At 40.2% G+C, this 19,550-nt stretch overlaps 1 protein-coding gene across 5 annotated transcripts in view; it reads right to left on the bottom strand.

Moving 5' to 3' along the window:
- Window positions 1–19,550, bottom strand: part of REPS2 (RALBP1 associated Eps domain containing 2) — a 232,560-nt gene that overhangs the window by 144,156 nt on the left and 68,854 nt on the right. For 3 of the 5 annotated variants that reach the window (XM_061178368.1, XM_061178371.1, XM_061178370.1), the window contains exons 2-4: window positions 15,234–15,357; window positions 4,448–4,596; window positions 1,696–1,822 (exon numbers count right to left, since the gene is read on the bottom strand). In XM_061178368.1, the coding sequence (XP_061034351.1) occupies window positions 1,696–1,822; window positions 4,448–4,596; window positions 15,234–15,357 (400 nt within the window). The remainder of the gene's footprint in view (window positions 1–1,695; window positions 1,823–4,447; window positions 4,597–15,233; window positions 15,358–19,550) is intronic. The other 2 variants (XM_061178369.1, XM_061178372.1) reach the window with 1 other exon arrangement.

The following is a 19,550-nucleotide window of genomic DNA, read 5'->3' as shown; positions in this document are numbered from 1 at the left end:
AAACCCGCACCCCTGCACTGGAAGGCGAAGTCTTAACCACTGGACCGCCGGGGAAGTCCCTCAAATTGAAGATTTTAAATGTGTGCATTTTATCATATGTAAATTTTACCTCACTTTTTTTAAAAAAAGGCTAAGAAAGAATGAAAGCATGGACAACCTTGACACACACCGCTAAAAGAGTGAAGGAGAGAAGCAGGTCATTTCCTTGCCACTGGGGGAATGAAAGCCCAATTTGAATGGAATGAGGAGAAAATGGAGCATGAAGCAGAGAGAGCTGGTACAGACAGGTTTTTTAAGGAATATCAGAAAAACAGAGTAGAACCCGGTGACTCGGGAGAACAAAAAACTACTCACCTGTGAATTAAAATCCAAAAACTAGGCACCATGCTAGGCATAGGACTCCAATTTCCAAGCCCAGATGAAATTAGGGGAAAAAAACCCACTTCTAAAAATAGGGAAATTCGGCAGGAGAGACTATAAGGAAAATGAAGAATTCTCAACCCCGTTTTGTTTCAGACACCAATGGGACACTCAGGTTCCAGGGGAGTGATTTTTCATTCCCATCCCCCAACAGCATTATCTTGCATTTGCATAGGATTCAATTTCCAATCAGATTTTATACTCATGCTCTCGCTTATCCTCACAACACCCCTATAGGATACTATGACTCCATTTAAAAAGAGGAGAGGAAAATCATGGTGCAGAGCAGTGAGTGGCTTGCCCAAGGTCACATAGCTAGTCACATAAACCCTCACCTTCTGATTCCAATCAAAAGATTTTTCCATCATGCTACACCTGCTTCTCTCGGCAAGATTATAGTCTCTCTTTAGTCCAGCCTAGCACACATTTTTTTTTTATCTGTGTCCCTCTAGAAGTCACCACTATTTTCAATGCAGCAAAAACCTGCAGAAACTGGGTCACTTTCAGTTACAGCTCACAGAATTTTAAAAAAAGGCGGGGAGGGAGGGAGTTACGGATATCCAATTCTAGAATACCTTTAATTGGTCATATCTTAAACTAGGAACCTGAGCCCCACAAGGACAAGATGCTGCAGTGAATTTATGGAGCTTTAAGCATTGCAGCCTAGGGAGCCAACTCTGCAAGTCATTCTCAGAACCAACTAAAGTATTTTATCACTAACATGGCCAGCATAGTGCAAATGTGAGCAAGCTGGCAACCCCACAACTGGGCACTTCACACACCTGAGCACAATGCCTCCCCTGGCATTTCCCTTATTCTTATTCCCAAACACAAGAGCTAAATATTTTCATTTATGTGCTCAGTCTTTAAAGGTTGAATCAACTCTTCTGCAGAATTCTATTTTTTAAGTAGTCTCATAAGAGCAGTTATCACATGTTTGGTAGGTTTGCAGAAAGGAATAACAATTCCAAAACAATACAAATCCTTCATGTGCTATGTTCCTGTGTAATGAAATTTGTATATGAAGGATTAAATCATCTAAATCATTATCTACAAGTCTAAAGATGAACTAGTTTGTAGGACAGAAAACAGGGCATTACTAACATAGATTTCATTTTATATTTTTTTTGAACCTTGCTTGAGAGTATAAAATTAAATTGAGCCCTGTCTCCAAAGCCAGAGGTAATTAAGTCAGGAGGCTCAGCAGCTGGTGGCGTTGCTGCCCGATAGATGAAGAAGCCTCTAAGACACTGCCCGGGACAGCTGGCCTCTTACCTGGATGCATCTGCTCCGTGCTGCTCCGCAGTTTGCTGTAGCCATGGCTCAAGGGCACCCTCTGGTAATGAGGCGGGGAAGAAGGAGGGGAGGCGAGGGGTGACATCGTGGGAGACTGCGTTTCCTGCTTCAAAGAACCAGAGCAGAGTTCAGATACGATCACTCAAGGAGCCTGGCGCTCTGAGCTGCAGTTATGAAGTATAACGCAACTCTACTGCCAGTAAGCCGGCTGCTTTAATAAATGGAGGAGATGTTTTCTCAGAAACGCAGCTTGGTTAAAAAGCAGTGTCTGAGGATTCAAAAGTCTCCCAGAGAACAGTCTCGCCAGAGCTCAGTTACCTAAATTACTAAAACAAGCCTGAAACACTTCCAGTTACTCCAATAATATTTTCCTTGGGGAAACGAAAGACACTGATCACATGAAATAACATTCATACTCCCCAATTTTGATCTCTTCGTGAATAGATTCAATTTTCATTCATTAATAAAGGCTCCTATTTCCTGGATTTACACTTATCAAGTCTTCCAACAATGTGGATATTTTTTAAATATTTTAAATGGTTAATGCTAAATATTCTGGGAGCTGGCTAGCCAAAATAAAATGCCAGCTTTGTTTTTTATACTGAGAAATTGCAAAACAATTCATTATGGGTAAACCACTCCAACTAGCCTATCCCTAAACACTAGGATGGAGCCTTAATAAACTACAATTCAAATCTCAACTCGAATGTGAACTTTATGTAGGACCCCAGGCAAGACAAGCAACCTTCTTACTCGGCTACTGGGCTTCCTCCTTTTTTTTTTTTTTTTTTTTTTTTAATGCTACCAATAGACTGGTAACTTTGGAATACCCAAGTAATAAGGAAACAGTACTTTTCATCAATATACAGACTATATAGGTGCTCTTAGTCAAAAATAATAATAATAATGCAATCTGAGATACTAATCAAGTACTCTTTTTCAAGTAAAAAAAAAAGAATATTTGCTTTGAATTGTAAGCTCACACCCACAGACTGGGTGGGCCTAGCATAAACCCAGCCTGAAGTGAAAGGATGTGTCCTCAATCACGCAGCCAGGGGATGGGCCTGGAAAGTTCCCAGGGCATCCAACCATCCTGGGATAGTGGACCCTCATTCCTCTCCAAATGCTGGTGGGAAAACATGCCAAAGAGTATTGGCTGAAGATTCTGATACAGGCATACCTCATTTTATTGCGCTTCAGAGATACTACTTTTTTTTTTTTTAACAAATTGAAGGTTTGTGGTAACGTTGCATCAAGCAAGTCTATCAGCACCATTTTTCCAATAGCATTTGCTCACTTCACATCTCTGCGTCACATTTTGGTAATTCTTACAATATCTCAAACTTTTTCATTACTATTGTATTTTTATGGTAATCTGTGATCAGTGATCTTTGATGCTACTACTACTTGCTAAAATGACAGCAGTTTTTAGCAATAAAGTATTTTTTTAATTAAGGTATATACATTGGGGTTTTTTTTAGCCATAATGCTCTTGCACACTTAGTAGACTACAGTATAGTGTAAATGTAACTTCTGTATGCACTGGGAAACCAAAAAGTCGTGTGACTCGCTTTATTGTGGCGGTCTGGAACCGAACCCGCACTACCTCCAAGGTATGCGCCTGTACACCTTTTTATCTAAATCCCTAAAAAAAAATAAAATAAAATCAATCAATCAATCAATCCCTGAAGAACTAGTTTTAAAACGTATGAGAATTATGAAAGCAACAGAACATGCTACACCTACCTTAAATATGAAACTTCTGCAACAATACCTCAAATATCCAGCATTATCAGGGTGAGCCATATACATTAGTTTTCCGACTTAATCCTTTAATTGTCTTGCATTTGAAAAAATTTTGATTGGTCTTCCTAAACATAACAGATTTCTCTTCCTTATAGAAGATACTATAATTGAATATAATTTGACTTTTCTGCATAATTCAGTATCTTATCTTCATTGGAAGTATGAGATGTACCTTGATGCCCTGAGGGTTCACTAATGTGTAAGTCTATTTTACCTCTTCTTGATAGGCTCACTCATCTGGAATTTACACTTTGGTCTCTACCAGTCACTATCTGACTATTGCAAGTAGTGGTCTAATTTTAAAAGCCCGTCCACCCTATTCTTGTTCCAGCTACACATGTAATGGCAGCATTTCCCAACATGGCACTCCAAACATGCTCCCCAAGAAGGGATTCCCTGGTGAAAGAAGTTTAGTAGTGCCGATCTCCAGGTCTCTTTATTGCAGGACTTCTCAGGGCCTTTGCTGTGCTAATGTGCACTGTGAACGTCTAAGACTGAGTATTTAGCCTTTCCCCCAAGAATAGGCCATGAAGCAGCATCCTCCAAACATATTTAACCAGAGAAACCTTTTCTCCAGGTTTTTTTGGAAGAAAGGACTTATTAAAAACTCCTAGAAGTTACATTTCGAAGAACCCATTTGGAAATGGTGATTAGAGACATCAAGTAAGTGTGTTAAATCAGTAGCCTTACTTGAGACACAATTCTACATTAAAGTAAGCTCTAAATGGCCCATAGGTGGCTCATGGTAATTTCTATGCATCAGCCTCTTCTTCTTGCTACAAGGAAACTTTACTGGCTCACTTCCAAGTCTATAATTGTAACCCAGATGGTGCAATTCACTGGAAGCTTGACAGCAGCTAAGAGGCACTGCTCTGTGAGGATTCATGGTCAAAAGCAAACAGACATGCCTGATCAGACTATTTACCTGTTTATCCTCATCATCCATTCTTTTGAAGGTATTTTTTTCTGTGATTAAATATGGAATCTGAACTTTAGTTCCATGCAGCTCAGCCATGTTCCCAAACCGGATCTCAGCATCAGTTTTTGACATCATAAAGCGAGGCAGCGGCAGTTCTTTAGGAGCAGAATCAGAGAAGCTCAAGTGAGACTTTATTTGAAAACTGCAAAAAAGGGAACTCAATGGCCAAAAGATGAGTCACTTCTGAGGAAAAATTCCAGAACACTAAATATAGATTAAATTTGATTTCAACACAATGAGGACTCCTATAATAATGTCATAATAGAAAAATGCTACAGTTTAACACGGTATCCTGGCTCAACATTTTTAAATGCTGTTGAATCATCGCAGAACAAATTCAGGTTTTGGACAGATCTCCCACTTCAGCCTTCAGTTCGGCACCAAGAAAAAGGATGTGACATCGTAGAAATCAGTATCAAGTGACAAACAGTAGCAGGCAGAACTTATATAGTGCTTATTATATGCCAGACACTGTATTAAGATCTGCAAATATTAACTCATTTAATCCTCACAACTCACTACAGTAAGATGATCATTAGCCTCCTTTTACAGATGTGGAAACAGACCAGAAGGAGCTAAGAAGACACAGCTCATCTGTGGCAGAGCTGGCCCTTCACCAGCCACTGCTGCTGACCTACAGAAAGGCCCCTCATTCCCAGGACAAACTTACTGCATACAACACTTTCTCACCTTATGTCATCGCTTAAAGAATTTTCACACTCAATCTCCAGTTGTCTTTTCATAATGGAATAAGGAAAATGGTATAAAGTTAGAGCAATCAGTCCAACGTTCAGTCAGATTCTACTGTCAAAACCATTAGCTACACTCTATGCCACAAAGAGCTGAAACCCAACTGTCTGGTATATTTACTTAGCTTTCAAATTTCTAACAAAACTATTCTGAAAACAGAAATGATACTTTGGCACACTTCGAGTTCTCAGCACAGCAAATCACACACAACACAGCACAAAGAATGCCAAAAATGGGTATAATATTCTGGATTAGGCATAACGATTTGCATCTGGATCCATTGTTCGGGATAATACTCATCAGTGTGCCTCTGCCTTCCCTTAGCTCCCTCTTCCAAAAACACAGCTGCACTTCCAATGATTGAAGCTGTGCTAAAGCCAGAAAACCTCTTAGCAACAGCAAGCAGTATCCCAGCTCCCCAGGCAAAGAAGGCCCCTGGTTCTCTAATACCCACATCATGTTTATTTTTAGTTGCTATGTCCACATTTGATTTAAAGAAGTAGGCAATATGACAAATCCCTGCATGATCCATCAGCCAAGGGCCCAAGAGGCATAAATAGAATAACCAATCTGGAAAATTAAACCAAGACTTTCCTCTAAAGACAGGATGGCCACCATTTTTAATGTTTTACTCTTCCCTAACCATGGCAGCTCTCCAACACTCAAGGCAGGAATGGACTTCAAAAGAAAAAAGGCAAGAAAAAAGAAAGTCTAGATTCTTAGTAAATCAAATATCAGCTAATCCTATGGTTCTCTTCTCAGAAAGGTATTTGTTTCAGCTCAGTCTGCAAAAAGGATCTAAAAAAAATGGAACGAGATCACATAAAATAACTTGCACTCTAATCTGCCCATGAGAGGATGATGCTACTTCCAAGCCCTATTTGAGGGAGAAAAGAAGTAAATGCTTGGCATTTGTAAGCTCCCTGACCAGCGTTTCACTGGTGTTCAACAGATAACTCTGGGAACAATGGAACACAAACCTGGCTGATGAATATCAACTATTACACTAGAGCCCCCAGCTGTCCTTTAGGACACCGTCACGTCACACATTCTCCTTCCCTGGCTATGGCATTTCTCCAGAATTGCTCACCTGGGAAAGAACCTCCCTCCCCCCAGATAGCAAAAGACAAAATACAGCTGAATTTCTCTCCGTACTTTCTTTGTTTATGAGGTTTTAAACAACTCTCACTTAACAGAATTGTAACCATATATAATGATATCCCTATCACTGAAAAGTTTAATGAAGGTGCTATTTTTCTTAAGCTGCTGCAAGCTTTTTTTTTTTAATGCTGCAAGCTTTTAAAAAGTGAAAAGTAAAACTCTAGTTTGTCGATGTTCAGTCTAAATGTTGTTTCCTAGTCATGTGTACACCAAATTTAATAGTGCAACTTTATTAGAAAATTAATCAATAAAGTGCCTGCTATCCAGTGATTTATGTCAAGTAATCACAGGAGAAGATTTATTTGTAGTAGTTGTTTAGAATCTTTTCTCCCAAACTGAGTTAACACCAGGAAACACATCAAGAGTTCAAATGAAATACTGATAGGGGCCAAGGACACAATGAGCACAGCAATCATTTGTTTCATAATGGTATCTTACGTTGTATTCTTTGAACACAGAAATGCTTTGTATGTTAAATAGAAATGACTATTTTTCCCTTCCACAAAGAAAACTATGCCTCTCCTTTTTTAAACATGTGACCCTCTAAGGGAAAAAATCCTTTGTTTTCCCATGTTTGATGGAGTCATGAATATAAGAAATACTTCAATCTCCTCAATCCATTAGAAGAAACATAAGCAGCATAAATGCAGTAACAAATGGCAAATTACAAAGTGGCAGCTGCTGTGCAGTGTCCTCCAACGCTGTCCAATGGAAATATAATGTCAGCCACATATATCATTGTAAATTGTGTAGTAGCTACATGACCAAAAAAAAATGTTAAGTGAAGAAGCCAGTGACAAAAATACAAATACTGCATCGTTTCACTTACATGAGGGATCAATCGTCAAACTCATAGAAACAGAAAGTACAATGGTGGGTGCCATGGGCCGGGGGTGAAGGGGAGTGGGGAGTTGTTTAATGGGGGCGGAGTTTCCATTTTGCAAGGTGGGGAGATTGGTCACACAACAACGTGAATATACTAAACACTACTGAACTGTACACTTAAAAATGGTGAAGATGGTAAATTTTATGTTCTATATATTTTGTCACAATTAAAATTTTTTAACGTTAAAAAAAGCACAAAAGATACAGGTGAAATTAATTTAGTATATTTTAACCCACTGTTATAGATTACAGCATGTGATCAAGATAAAAATTAATATAATAGTTTACATTCTTTTTTCAGACTAATGCTTCAAACCCCCATGTGTACTTACCTGTACCACAGACCTCAATTCAGATACACCACATTTCAGGCACTCAGGCACCGCAGGTAGTGTGGCTACTGGCTACCCTACTGGAACAGCACAGTTTGGCTGATGGTTGCTATGAAGGAATATGGACCATTATGGCCAGAAATCTGGATTTGACTAAGAAATACTATAATGTTAAATGTTAACAACTAACTGATTTCTTCTTAAATTACGTAAGGAGTATTTTGTATGGAGGGATGATTCATATAAAGCTTAAGTGTACCACTTGAAGACTTTTAACAAATGTATATATAAGCTCATAGCAAACACCCAAATTAAGATACATTTCCATCATGTAGAATTTGCCTTCATATCCCTTTCTAGTTAATCCCCTCACCTTGTCCCACTTAGCAACCTATTCTAATTTCTAAATCCACAGATTACCTTTGCCATTATAGAACTTCACATAATAGAATCATACAATATTAATCTTTGTGACCAGCTTCTCTGACCAAAACTTTGCCTGTGATAATCATCCAATGCACCACATAATCATCCAAAGACATAGTTCATTCTTTTTCATTGCTATGGAATAATCCATTTTTTATGAATATATTGAAATGTTTTAAATCCAGTCTCCTGTGATGAACATTTGGGTTGTTTCCAGTTTGGAGCCATTAGGAATACAGTTGCTGTGAACATTCTTATAAATGGTTTTTGACAGACATTAATTCATTTATCTTGGGGATGTACCTATGGACCACATTCAACCTGCTGCCTATTATTATGTACAAAATAAGCTATAAGGATGTATTGTACAAGAGGGAATATAGCCAATGTTTTATAATAACTATAAATGGAGTATAACCTTAAAAAATTGTGAATCACTGTACCGTATACCTGTAACTTATATAATATTGTACATCAAGGTATACTTCAGTTTTAAAAAATAGTATTACCATTAAAAAAAGAATGGGTTTTACATTTTTGAATGTTTGGAAAACATCAAAAGAAAAATATTTCAGGACGTGAAAATTATGAAATACAAATTTCAATGTCCATAAATAGTTTCACTGGAACACAGCCACACTCTTTTGTTTACATATTGTCCACTTCTGCTTTCACAGTTCTGGGGCAGAGTTGGATATTTGCAACAAAGGCCATATGGCTCACAAAGCCTAAAATATCCACTACCTAGCCCTTTACAGGAAAAGTTTGCTGACCCCTGTCTTACACAATACAGTGGTTCAAGTAAAATGTAGTCTTACTAAAACAATACAGTTGCATTTAATGGAAAAATATTTTACATTACTTGAGTTTTTAATTTAAATTAATTATTAATTTAATTAAAAATTCAATTCCTCACTCGCACTACACACATTTTTAATGCTCAATAGCCAGCCGCAGGTGGCTAGTGACTACCATATGAGACAGCACAGTTTAGATGCTTGGCCAAAAAACACTACAAGGCAGCTACTATTGGTACACCCCTTCTCCAGGTGAGCCATTTAAGCTCAAAGAGATTAAGAAACTTGCCTGAGGGTACACAAATAAAGAGTGATGGAGCAGGGATTCAAAATCAGGTAGTCTACTGCTAGGGCCTACACTCTTAGCCACTAGGCTACACTGTCATCCTGAAAATTAAAATAGTCTTTGTATTGCAGGTTTGAACATTCAGGCTGAAACTGTGGCGTTTCAGAGTGGGAAATGGTCTAGAGAAAATCTACTGGAATTATCCACATCTTACAGGTGAGGAACTAAGCCCAAGAAGGGGAAACTTGTCTTACTTGTCCACTTGTCTTACTCATGCAGCAAAATGGCGGCAGAGCTACAGCCTTAACAACACTCCTGGCCTCCTGGAGCTCCCTTCTCTTCCCACTACTTTTCGTCGCCTATTCATTTATACCAGTTACTTATAGGTTAACAAAAATTAATGACAACGATGTTCAGTAATTCCAAAGTGAAGCCGAACCCACACATTTTCCTTAAGTTACTTTGGAAAAACATCAGGTTGGTCTTACTAACCCAAACCTGGGTTGATCAAAGCCTTATAATCGCCTACCTGCACTATCCACCTGTTAATTTGGAAAAACTTGTTGCTAATTTGGAAATGGGAAGCGAGATAGCTAGATGAGCAGGTGAAGGCTGGTGTGGGAAGGCTGATCTTATAATTTTTTGGAGGGGTGATGGTGAGTAAGTTACAATTATCCATTATCAATTTCATAAAAGAGCATTTAACAAAAGGAAACCAACCAAACCATCTTAAAATAGAACACATTTCCTTTTATAAATAACTCACTCCTTTGTCCTAATTCTTTCTCCTTTCCCTATAGACTGTGACAGACTACCACCAGGTCAGGAATGAGGAACACAGCCCTAGAAGCCACATGAATCACATTATTGCACTACTGGGGTTCAGAGACTCCCCTTTAAAGGAGCTGTGGAAAAAAATCAAGGGGTCTGTCATGTTGGATAAGAAAGTAAATTACATCTTTATTCTCCCTACCCTAACCATAAGTTAGCATTTCTTTCAATTATGAATGTAAGCAATGAACTGCTGTAATATCGTTAGCAGTGCTTGCAACTTTGTCACCCGCCGAAATCAGATATTTTTATATCACATTACAGTTGCTGTGGACATCCTGAAGTACTGTTTATGTTCATCACTACTCTGAAAGTATGCTAGTTATTTGGATCACAGATCTTTTATTTAATACATTAATAAAGAAGCATGTATATTGCTATATGACAACATTTTTAAATAGCTCAGTTTTAATTTCAAAATACAGTTGACCCTTAAACAACGCAGCTTTGAACCCTGTGAGTCCACTTATACGCGGATATTTTTCAAGAGTAAATACTACAGAACTACACGGTCTGCGGTTGGCTGGGTCCATGGATGTGGAAGAACCGCGGATATGGAGGGCCGACTATAAATTATACATGGATTAACCCTCCAGTTGTTCAAGGGTCAGTTTTAATTGCTTTCCTTTATAATCCCACATCGTTGTACGCATTTAAAATATTACTCCAAAACAGAGACACAGATGTAGAGGAAAAAATGTATGGCTACCAAGGGGGGAAGTGGGGGGGGGGGTACGAATTGGTGGATTGGGACTGACATAGATACAGTACTATGCATAAAATAGAGAACTAATGAGAACCTGCTGTATAGCACAGGGAACTCTACTCAGCGCTCTGTGGTGACCTAAATGGGAAGGAAATCCAAAAATGAGGGGATATATGTATAAATATACCTGATTCACTTTGCTGTACAGCAGAACTAACACAACACTGTAAAGCAACTATACTCCAATAAGAATTAAAAACAAAAACAAAAACATTATCCCAAGAAGGGGTCCACAAGCTTCACACTGCCAAAGGGGCCCATAGCACCAAAAAGCTTCAAAACCCTACTCTTGACCCTGCTACACCTTCCCTCAGTCCTCACACCCACTCTTGGCCTGTCTTCGGAAAGGAGGAAGGTACAGGAGCTCCCAGGGCAAATGTTCGCACGTGGTTTCCTCTGCAGGAATTCTCTGCTGGCCCTGAACTTCACACCCGCCGTCCGCCCTTCTAAGTCAGCTTTCACCAAACGTGTCGCCCCAGCTCCCACTAGGGTGAGGCCAGAGAGAAGCCTGGGGCCAGCGCTCTGAGGGCCCTGGAAAGGCAGTGTCAGCACCTGCAGGGCCCGGGGAGCGAGCGCCCCCTACAGTTATACACCTTGGGCGCCTCTTGCCTACCCCCAGTTCAGGCCCTGATGTGACCAAATCTGTACTCAGAGCTTAAGCAAAGCTCCTGAAAATACTCCACCCAGCTGTCTTTAGAAGTCACCCTCAACCCTGGGTCCACAGAAGAATCACCTGGGGAGCTCTGAAAACCCCCGTGCTCAGGCCACACCCCAGACTAATTTAATGATAATTTCTGCAGGTGGCCCCAGGTACTTGTATTTTTTATTTTGCATTTAAAGTTACCCAGATGATTCTCAAGTGCAGACGAGGGTGGGAACCAAAGCCTGAGAAAGATGACTTCTGTAGGCATCCCTCAGGAGTTCCAGGTGAACCTGAATTCCAAATGTTTGAGTTTAAAGAGTGGCAGCTGATTAAGACTCACTCCCCATGCATAGGCATTTATGTCTTCATTCATTCATTCAGTCAGTCAGTCATTCATTCATTCAACAAACATGCTCTGAGTACCCACAAGGCCCCTCAGTGCAGGGATTACCAGATGCTCCTCCTTTCCCCTTGGACTTGCAGACTGCTGAGGAAGACAGACAAAAAACTTGTCAAACCTGTAAAGGAGTATTTACAAACTCTGATAAAAGTGCTATGAAGGAGCAGGCGGTGAGAGAGAATAAAGTAGGGAGGGGACTGCCACATTATCTAGCATTATCTAACAGGCCCATCCAAGGATTACCTAATTCCCTAGGGATGTGTGCTTTTTAAGTTACTATTTACTCTTGATTAGGCATTTTACAATTCTGAAAGGGTAGATATTAACTTGTAGAAAACTGTTAGCTAACAAATACTTCTTGTCTGACAGCAATGCAAATGAATTTTATCTTAGAAAAGAGCATAATAACCCAGTTACAGTTTTATTGTGCTGTAGGGCATTAATCAATTTTATATGTAATTTAGCAATCTTATTCCAGCATTCTTTCTTTCCATGACTATAAATACCTCTGACTTTCTTGAACCAGCTTTACTACATGCTGGTTCCTTTGTTAATGAATTAATTTGACAGGACATACTTTAGATAGGATGGTGGGGACAGCCTCGGAATACTGAAGAATAAGGAGGAGGAGCCGGCATGGGAAGAAGAGGGGGAAGAACAGACCGCTAGCAACCCAACACCTTGACTAACATATGGTCTTTCCTACAGCAGGAAAAGAGGTGGCCCAGAAATTGCTAGAAAGCCAGTGAGGCTGGGGGACAGACTGCAAGCAAGAAGAAGAGTTTTGAGATGAGGATGGAGAAGTAGGCAGAGACTAGGTTATGCAGGGCCTTACAGATCAGTGTAGGGACTTTGAACTTAGCACTGTGCACAACAAGCAACCACTGGGAGGGTTTCAAGGAGCTGGATAAAATGAACTGGTGGCTATTTTGAAAAGACCACTCTTACGGCTGTGTGGGAAAAGAGACAGGAGTAGAGAAGAGAGAAGGCCAAGAAACCAATGACAAAATCATCGTGGTGCTCAGGTGTGGCTGCAGGTGGCCTGGTCTAGCAGAGGCAGAGAGATGGAGGGAATGGGCAGTGGATTTTGATGGATTATATTGTGAATGAGGGAAAGGGGGGAATCAAGAAGGGCTTCTACCCACATGCTGTGCAGTGCAGCCAAAAAATAAGAAAAAATAAAAAATAAGTATCAAAAAAAAAAAAGAATGGCTTCTAAGTTCCTGGCTTAAGCAACTGCATATGGTAGGGGTATTCAGCAAAATGGGAATGGCTAGGGGTTAGAGGTTAACACACGCATACACACAGGCACATGTCATTCATGAAATAAGGGTATGACTCTTAGAGAAGGAAGGGTAGACTCACAACTCCTTGGGTGTGATAGGGCCTTTTAGAGATAGTAGCTTTTCAGGTTAGGTTCTCAGAGAGCATTCTCTTTGGCCTTCAAGGTTTGTGTCATCAAACATTAAGCTAATGTATTTCAAGCAACAAATCAGAAAATGCTAAGTAGCAGCTCAAAGTTTGGCCCAGTCTTGCCCTCATCCTTACTCAACATATGCTAACTGCAAATAACTATCATTTAATAAATCTTTAAATGAAGGAAGAAAATTCAGAATTAACTCTGAGTATAATTAAACCCTCAGAGGCAAAAGGCAGCATCAGGATTTATAAAATACAATGGAGAAAGCCTTGTATTTGGGAAAAGGGTTAATCCTTTACACAAGTGATAACTTAGTCCATCCCTTCCACCCCCTCCCCCCAGGAAATTAAGCTGTAGATCTGAGCACAAATCAGGTAAAAGACTTCAGTCTAACCAAATATAAGCAACAAAGGTGTCAGAAGTTTATTCTTTTATACAACAAAGCAGCTCTTAACTCTTCCAGAAGATGAAGTTGGGGGATACTACAATAAAGCTTAATGACCATTTACAATGGAATGGAAACTATCAGTGCCTACCACAAATCGAAATTCAGTGAGCTGTAACTTTGAACTAATCACAGCAAGTGAATGATGGCAGTGACCGTTAGACACCAAACCAGCCACTGAAATAATACTTCATCATGAAACCTATTTCAAGGAACCAAATTTTGTAATACTGAGGGATGCTTTGGGGGTCAGATTTTTTTTCCCATTTGGAAAACATCCAGGATTACAGATTCGAGTCAGCACCTTACTAAACAGAAAGAATCATCCAGAAGAGGCTACTCTGCATAGCAATGAAGTGCACGGGAACTGGAGGCTGAGCTCCTGGCTAGAGTTGGTTAGAACCTTACAATCCTTAGGCAAGTTACTCAACCTGACCCACCGCAAAGCAGGAAGCGAGCCTTTATTCCATTAAGGCACTGAGATTTCAATGGTACTTGTTATCACAGCTTATCGAAGGCAATGCATACTGACACAATTATCTAATTTAGGTAGATGTCATGAGGACTAAATGAGACAGTGTCTGGCACCCACTAAGCCTTTAATAAAGATTAGCAGGATGATTGCGGCCTCCTGACGGTTAGTGTAAAAAGGCTTCACTTCCCATAGTCAAGCTATCAGAATCTTCTCTGCTATTTGCAGCTGTCCTACAAGGTTGTCATGGACTAACCATAAATCCTCAACCCACGTTGAGGTCCACCAGGGACTTCACAGAACAGGTAGGAACAGTTGAGTGATTTTTATCTCAAAATGAGGAAAAGGACAAAGTTCCTGCATAGCTGTGTGGCCATAGGAAAGTAATTCACATCAGAGTGAACTAAAAAAGGACCTCAGCACATCCACTGAATAATCACCTTCTTTAAACAGCCTGGTAAAACCAGTACTGAAGCACTGCAGATGATGCTAAGAGTTTGGGGCTTTACTTTTGGTTTAAGTGCTCAAGTATGTCGCGGGTTGGGGGCAGGGATAGCAAGGTAAGAAAATGGTAAATCAAAACTTTGAGAAGATAAATTCATTCTGCAAAAATTTTGGTAGCCCCCGAGTACTTAACAATCATGAAAATAGTGCTTTGAGAATTGGGAGATTAAAAGATGATCATACCTGACGTGCCTGGCAGGGAAAGAAGAGAGACAGAAGGGGCAGTTCCACTCAAATTCTCTCAGTTACTCAGCCCTAATAGAGCCTTAAACGACATTATAGATTCCTCGAGTGGAAAATTAAACGGTCTTATTATTTTGCCACAGGCTCTAGAATCCCCGTCCCAATCTTTTCTGGCTAAAGAACGAAATCTATTTTTAACTGCAAGTGAGTTAAAAGGAACTAATCTCAGGTCACTATCTGAATTTTTCTCATTAAAAAAAAAAAAACACTAAGATACCTGGTAAGTTTTATTTTACTTTAAAGAAGAGTTGGAAGAAGAAAGGAAAAATTCCACAAATGCTTATAGAACAGGCCTTAAACCCACTAAAAATGGTTCTCATAAACAGGAAACCTGTCATGGATAATAAAATGTATCAATGGGAGATACTTACCACATTTAATACTCTCTATCCGCACGGGGAGGCCAGACTGTGCTGCAGCAATTAATTTCAGGGCAACGTAAAACTGTGTTGGACCAAAATAACCAACCCGCTTGGCACCACAGAGTTCTGTGATCTGAAAACAGACAAGAGAAAGGATGCTGAAAACTCCATTTCATAACAGCAAAATGAGACAAAATAGATTATGAAATCTCAAGGATTTCATGGGTTAACTAACCAAAAAGTCCCTGGAGAACCTACAGGTACAGGCTGGTCGCATTCTTTTTCCTCCAGTTTGCAGGGAGGTTTTCAATTTGGATAATTCAATTCTACCTACGCGTGATGTTTCAGGACTGGGTGATTATTCCTCCTCTTTCAAAGATAAAAATAAAGGTGACAAAGGATGGCTGTTAAGCTTCTTACAAAAGAGTGACTTTTTCAGGGGGTGGATTGTAATATACAAAGTCTAAAGTCTAGAAAGTCACTGGGGTGAAAAGAGAACAGATTTGTCATCACCACTACTTGTGGATTATCCTAGTTGATCGAAATTAAAAATGAGTTCATTATTTTTTTTAATGATTTTTTAAAATTTATTTATTTATTTTATTTATTTATTTTTGGCTGCGTTGGGTCTTTGTTGCTACGCGCGGGCTTTCTCTAGTTGCAGTGAGCGGGGGCTACTCTTCGTCGCGGTGCGCGGGCTTCTCACTGCGGTGGCTTCTCTTGTTGCGGAGCATGGTTGCTCCGCGGCATGTGGGATCTTCCCGGACCAGGGATTGAAGCCGTGTCCCCTGCATTGGCAGGCGGATTCTTAACCACTGCGCCACCAGGGAAATCTGAGTCCATTATTTTTAAAGTTCTCAAGCAAAATGATTTCCTAAGCATTAAAATTACATCTTGAGTGCACACTTCAGAGAAGAAAAAGTACTATACACACAAATATTATCAAGATATTGCAATCTTTCATTTGCAGGCCTTAAACTAACATGATATGTCCTATTGGTAGTTTAAAAATAACAAATTAAATATTCAATGACTTTTTTTTTTTTTGGCTGCGTTGGGTCTTTGTTGCTTTGCTCGGGCTTTCTCTAGTTGCGGTGCGCGGTCTTCTCCTCGCGGTGGCTTCTCTTGCTGCGGAGCACGGGCTCTAGACGCGTGGGCTTCAGTAGTTGTGGCTCACAGGCTCTACAGCGCAGGCTCAGTAGTTGTGGCGCACGGGCTTAGTTGCTCCGCGGCATGTGGGATCAGGGCTCGAACCCGTGTCCCCTGCATTGGCAGGCGGATTCTTAACCACCGCGCCACCAGGGAAGTCCCTTCAATGACTTCTTTAAAGTTACTTCAAAGTAACAGATACTCAAAAGTTCAAATAATAGTAAGTGGGGGTGAAGAAGTAAGAAGCACCCCCACTCCCTGTGCCCCAGAGGAAAACACTATACATTTCTTCTAGAAATGTTCTCGGCATATATACATAGCACACACCTGTTTTTCTCGTTGCTTATTCAAACTTTATGAAAATAGAATACCACATACTATTTTGCAACTTGCTTTTCATTTAGCATCATCCCCTGAATATTTTTCTCTAGCGCACAGTTAAAATTACCGCTTTATTTTAACAACTGCATAATATTCTGCTATAAAGATACACTGTGCATTTTTTATTATTATTCTTAGTTGGTCCTATGGATAGAGTTTTAGATTTCCAATAATTAACCTCACAAACACTTTCAGAACAAACTATAAACAGATACTAAGTAATCTGAAGAAAATTCCTATTAAAATTCAACTGGGATGTCAACAAAAAATGGCAGAATAAGCGTCTCCAAAAATTATCTCCTCCATCAGAGCAATGAGAAACCAACTAAAATGGACAGAACTCTGGAAATTAACCAAAAGTCTGCAGCAATCCGGGCAGTGTTTATTCAAGAAAAACAGCTGAATCTCAGGAAGAACAGCGAGCTTTGTGGCATTTTAACTGGCCTTACTTCCATTCTCTCCCACCCGCATTCCAGGTATTTTCACTGTATTGCAGGCATCCCCAGCCTGCAGTCACAGTGAGACTGGCGGCCACAGAAGGAGTCAGGACAGAGCTGGGCTTCTTGGATGTGAAGACTAGTGTTTGTCATCAGACTCGGGTAGTTTTTGGCTATTATTTCTTCAAATATTTTTCTGGCCCTCTCTCTCTTTCTCCTGCTGGTACTTCTGGTACTTCCAGTAGCCCACAGTCCACCTCTCCTAGCCCTAGACTATGAGCTGGGGTTGTGGGGAGTGAGTCCTGTCTTCTCGGCTAGACCCACTGAAAACAGAGCCTCCACCATGTGGAACTGGTGGGGGTGGGGAGAGGAAGAGGTCATGGCTCAAAGGCTGCTGGCTCACTGTTCTCACTAAGATTTAGGAGATTTTCTTGAATAAATGTTTCTACGTTTGCTGTATGTCTTCAGGTCAATTTCCAGAGACTTTAAATGATTATCCTTTACAATTTTTACCAGTTAAGAGGCTGTTTCACTGGAAAGAGGATCTGCTGAGTTTCTCACACTGCCATTCCAAAAGTCTCAACCCTCCCAGATTCATTCTTGAGTGGAGAAGCAATAGGGTGTTATGGTAAAGAGAACAGTTCTTGGAGTAAATGACTTAGGTGTGAATCCTGGCCCTAGCACCAACCGGCTACCTGTATAACCTAAGGCAAGTTACTTACCTCTTGTGCCTCAGTCTCCCCTTAAGTGTAAACAGGTACTTACCTCATGAAGGCTAAAGTAGTAGTGCCCACAATAGTGTCCACTCAATAAACATGCCATTGTCTAATTTTTTGGTCTACTTGTTTATTTTGTTCCCATTCTAGCTGCATATTAGGATAACCTGAGGAGCTTTTGAAAAATAAAGAGACCTAGCCTCCACCCCCAAAGATTCTGCTTTAACTGGTCAGTGGTGTGGCCCAGGCATGGGTATTTATGTAAAGCTCTCAAGGTAATTCTAATGTGCAGCCAAGGTTGAGAATCACTGCTCTTTGGTAATCTCATTCTTTCCCCAGGCTTCAGTGACCATCCAAATGCTAATGATCACCAAACCACTCTCTCCAAACCTAACAACTCAGATACTTCATGCACTTTTCCAAAACCCTACTGGACATCTCTACGTGGATACACTAAGCCATCTCAGACATAACATAAATTAAATAAGCCCTACTCATTTGCCCCTCCCCACATATCCTTGAACCTGCAGATCTTCCAGCAGCCCTTGCCTCAGTTGCTGGCATCAACAATTCCATATCCCAAATCAGAAACTCATCTTCGATGCTAACCACATCCACATCTATCACAGAACCATCTGCCAAGTCAAGGCTATCTTCTCCTTTGCCATGCCTTAATCCTTCCTAATATCTCACCTGGCCATCGTGACATATTTTATTTTTTAATAGAATTCACACAAATTACTGTGCAGGGACAGGTTTCTTTCTTAAAGCGTGACTTTCATATAATAGTGCGTCAGTTTTCCTCAGGTGTGCAAGGAGGCAACAATACTTATTATCAGAATTTGTTTCTAGAAGAAATGTTGCTCTTGAAACTTAAACGTTTTTCCAATAATTTATATATTTAGCTTTTTATTGAAGTATATTCCTATAGAAAAGCATAATATACAAACAGAAAAGCATACAAATAAGTGTATAGTACGTAGTTAGATGCGTTTTCACAAATTGAATACAACTACATAACGAGCACCCAGATCAAGAAATAGGGACTTCCCTGGTGGTCCAGTGGTTAAGACTCCACGCTCCCAATGCAGCGGGCCTGGATTTAATCCCTAGTCAGGGAACTAGATCCCACGTGCCACAACGAAGATCCCGCATGCCACAGCTATGACCCGGCACAGCCAAATAAATAAATAATTTTTTTTAAAAAAAGAAAGAAATCAAAACTTACAAGCCTCTAGAAGCCCCCCTTCGAAGCTCCTTTCAGTCACTACCCACCCGTCATTTTCCTAATTTCTAATACTACAGATTAGTCTTGCTTGTTTCTAAACTTGTTTGTGACATTCTTCCAAGTTGTTGAGTGAAACTGTGGTTCACTCATTTTTGTCGTTACTCAGTATTATTTTTCCTCTGCCACTGGACATCTGTACGGTTTCCAGTTTGGGTGGGGCTTGGGGGGGAGTACTGAAAGTTCCAACCCTCTAATCATCTGGTCCCCTGGAAGCAGCCTCCAACCTTGTTACCTAGGGACTTTTCCAAAAGTCACCTCATTAACATAACAAGACACCTTTATTGCTCTTATCACAGGAAATCCCAAGGGTTTTTGGAACTCTGTGCCAGGAACTGGGTTGAAGACCAAATATATA

The sequence above is a fragment of the Eubalaena glacialis genome, chromosome X (genome assembly GCF_028564815.1).
Source record: "Eubalaena glacialis isolate mEubGla1 chromosome X, mEubGla1.1.hap2.+ XY, whole genome shotgun sequence".
Classification (NCBI taxonomy): domain Eukaryota; kingdom Metazoa; phylum Chordata; class Mammalia; order Artiodactyla; family Balaenidae; genus Eubalaena; species Eubalaena glacialis.
Note: the sequence above shows the minus strand (reverse complement) of the source record. Positions and strands in the feature narration are given on the sequence as shown.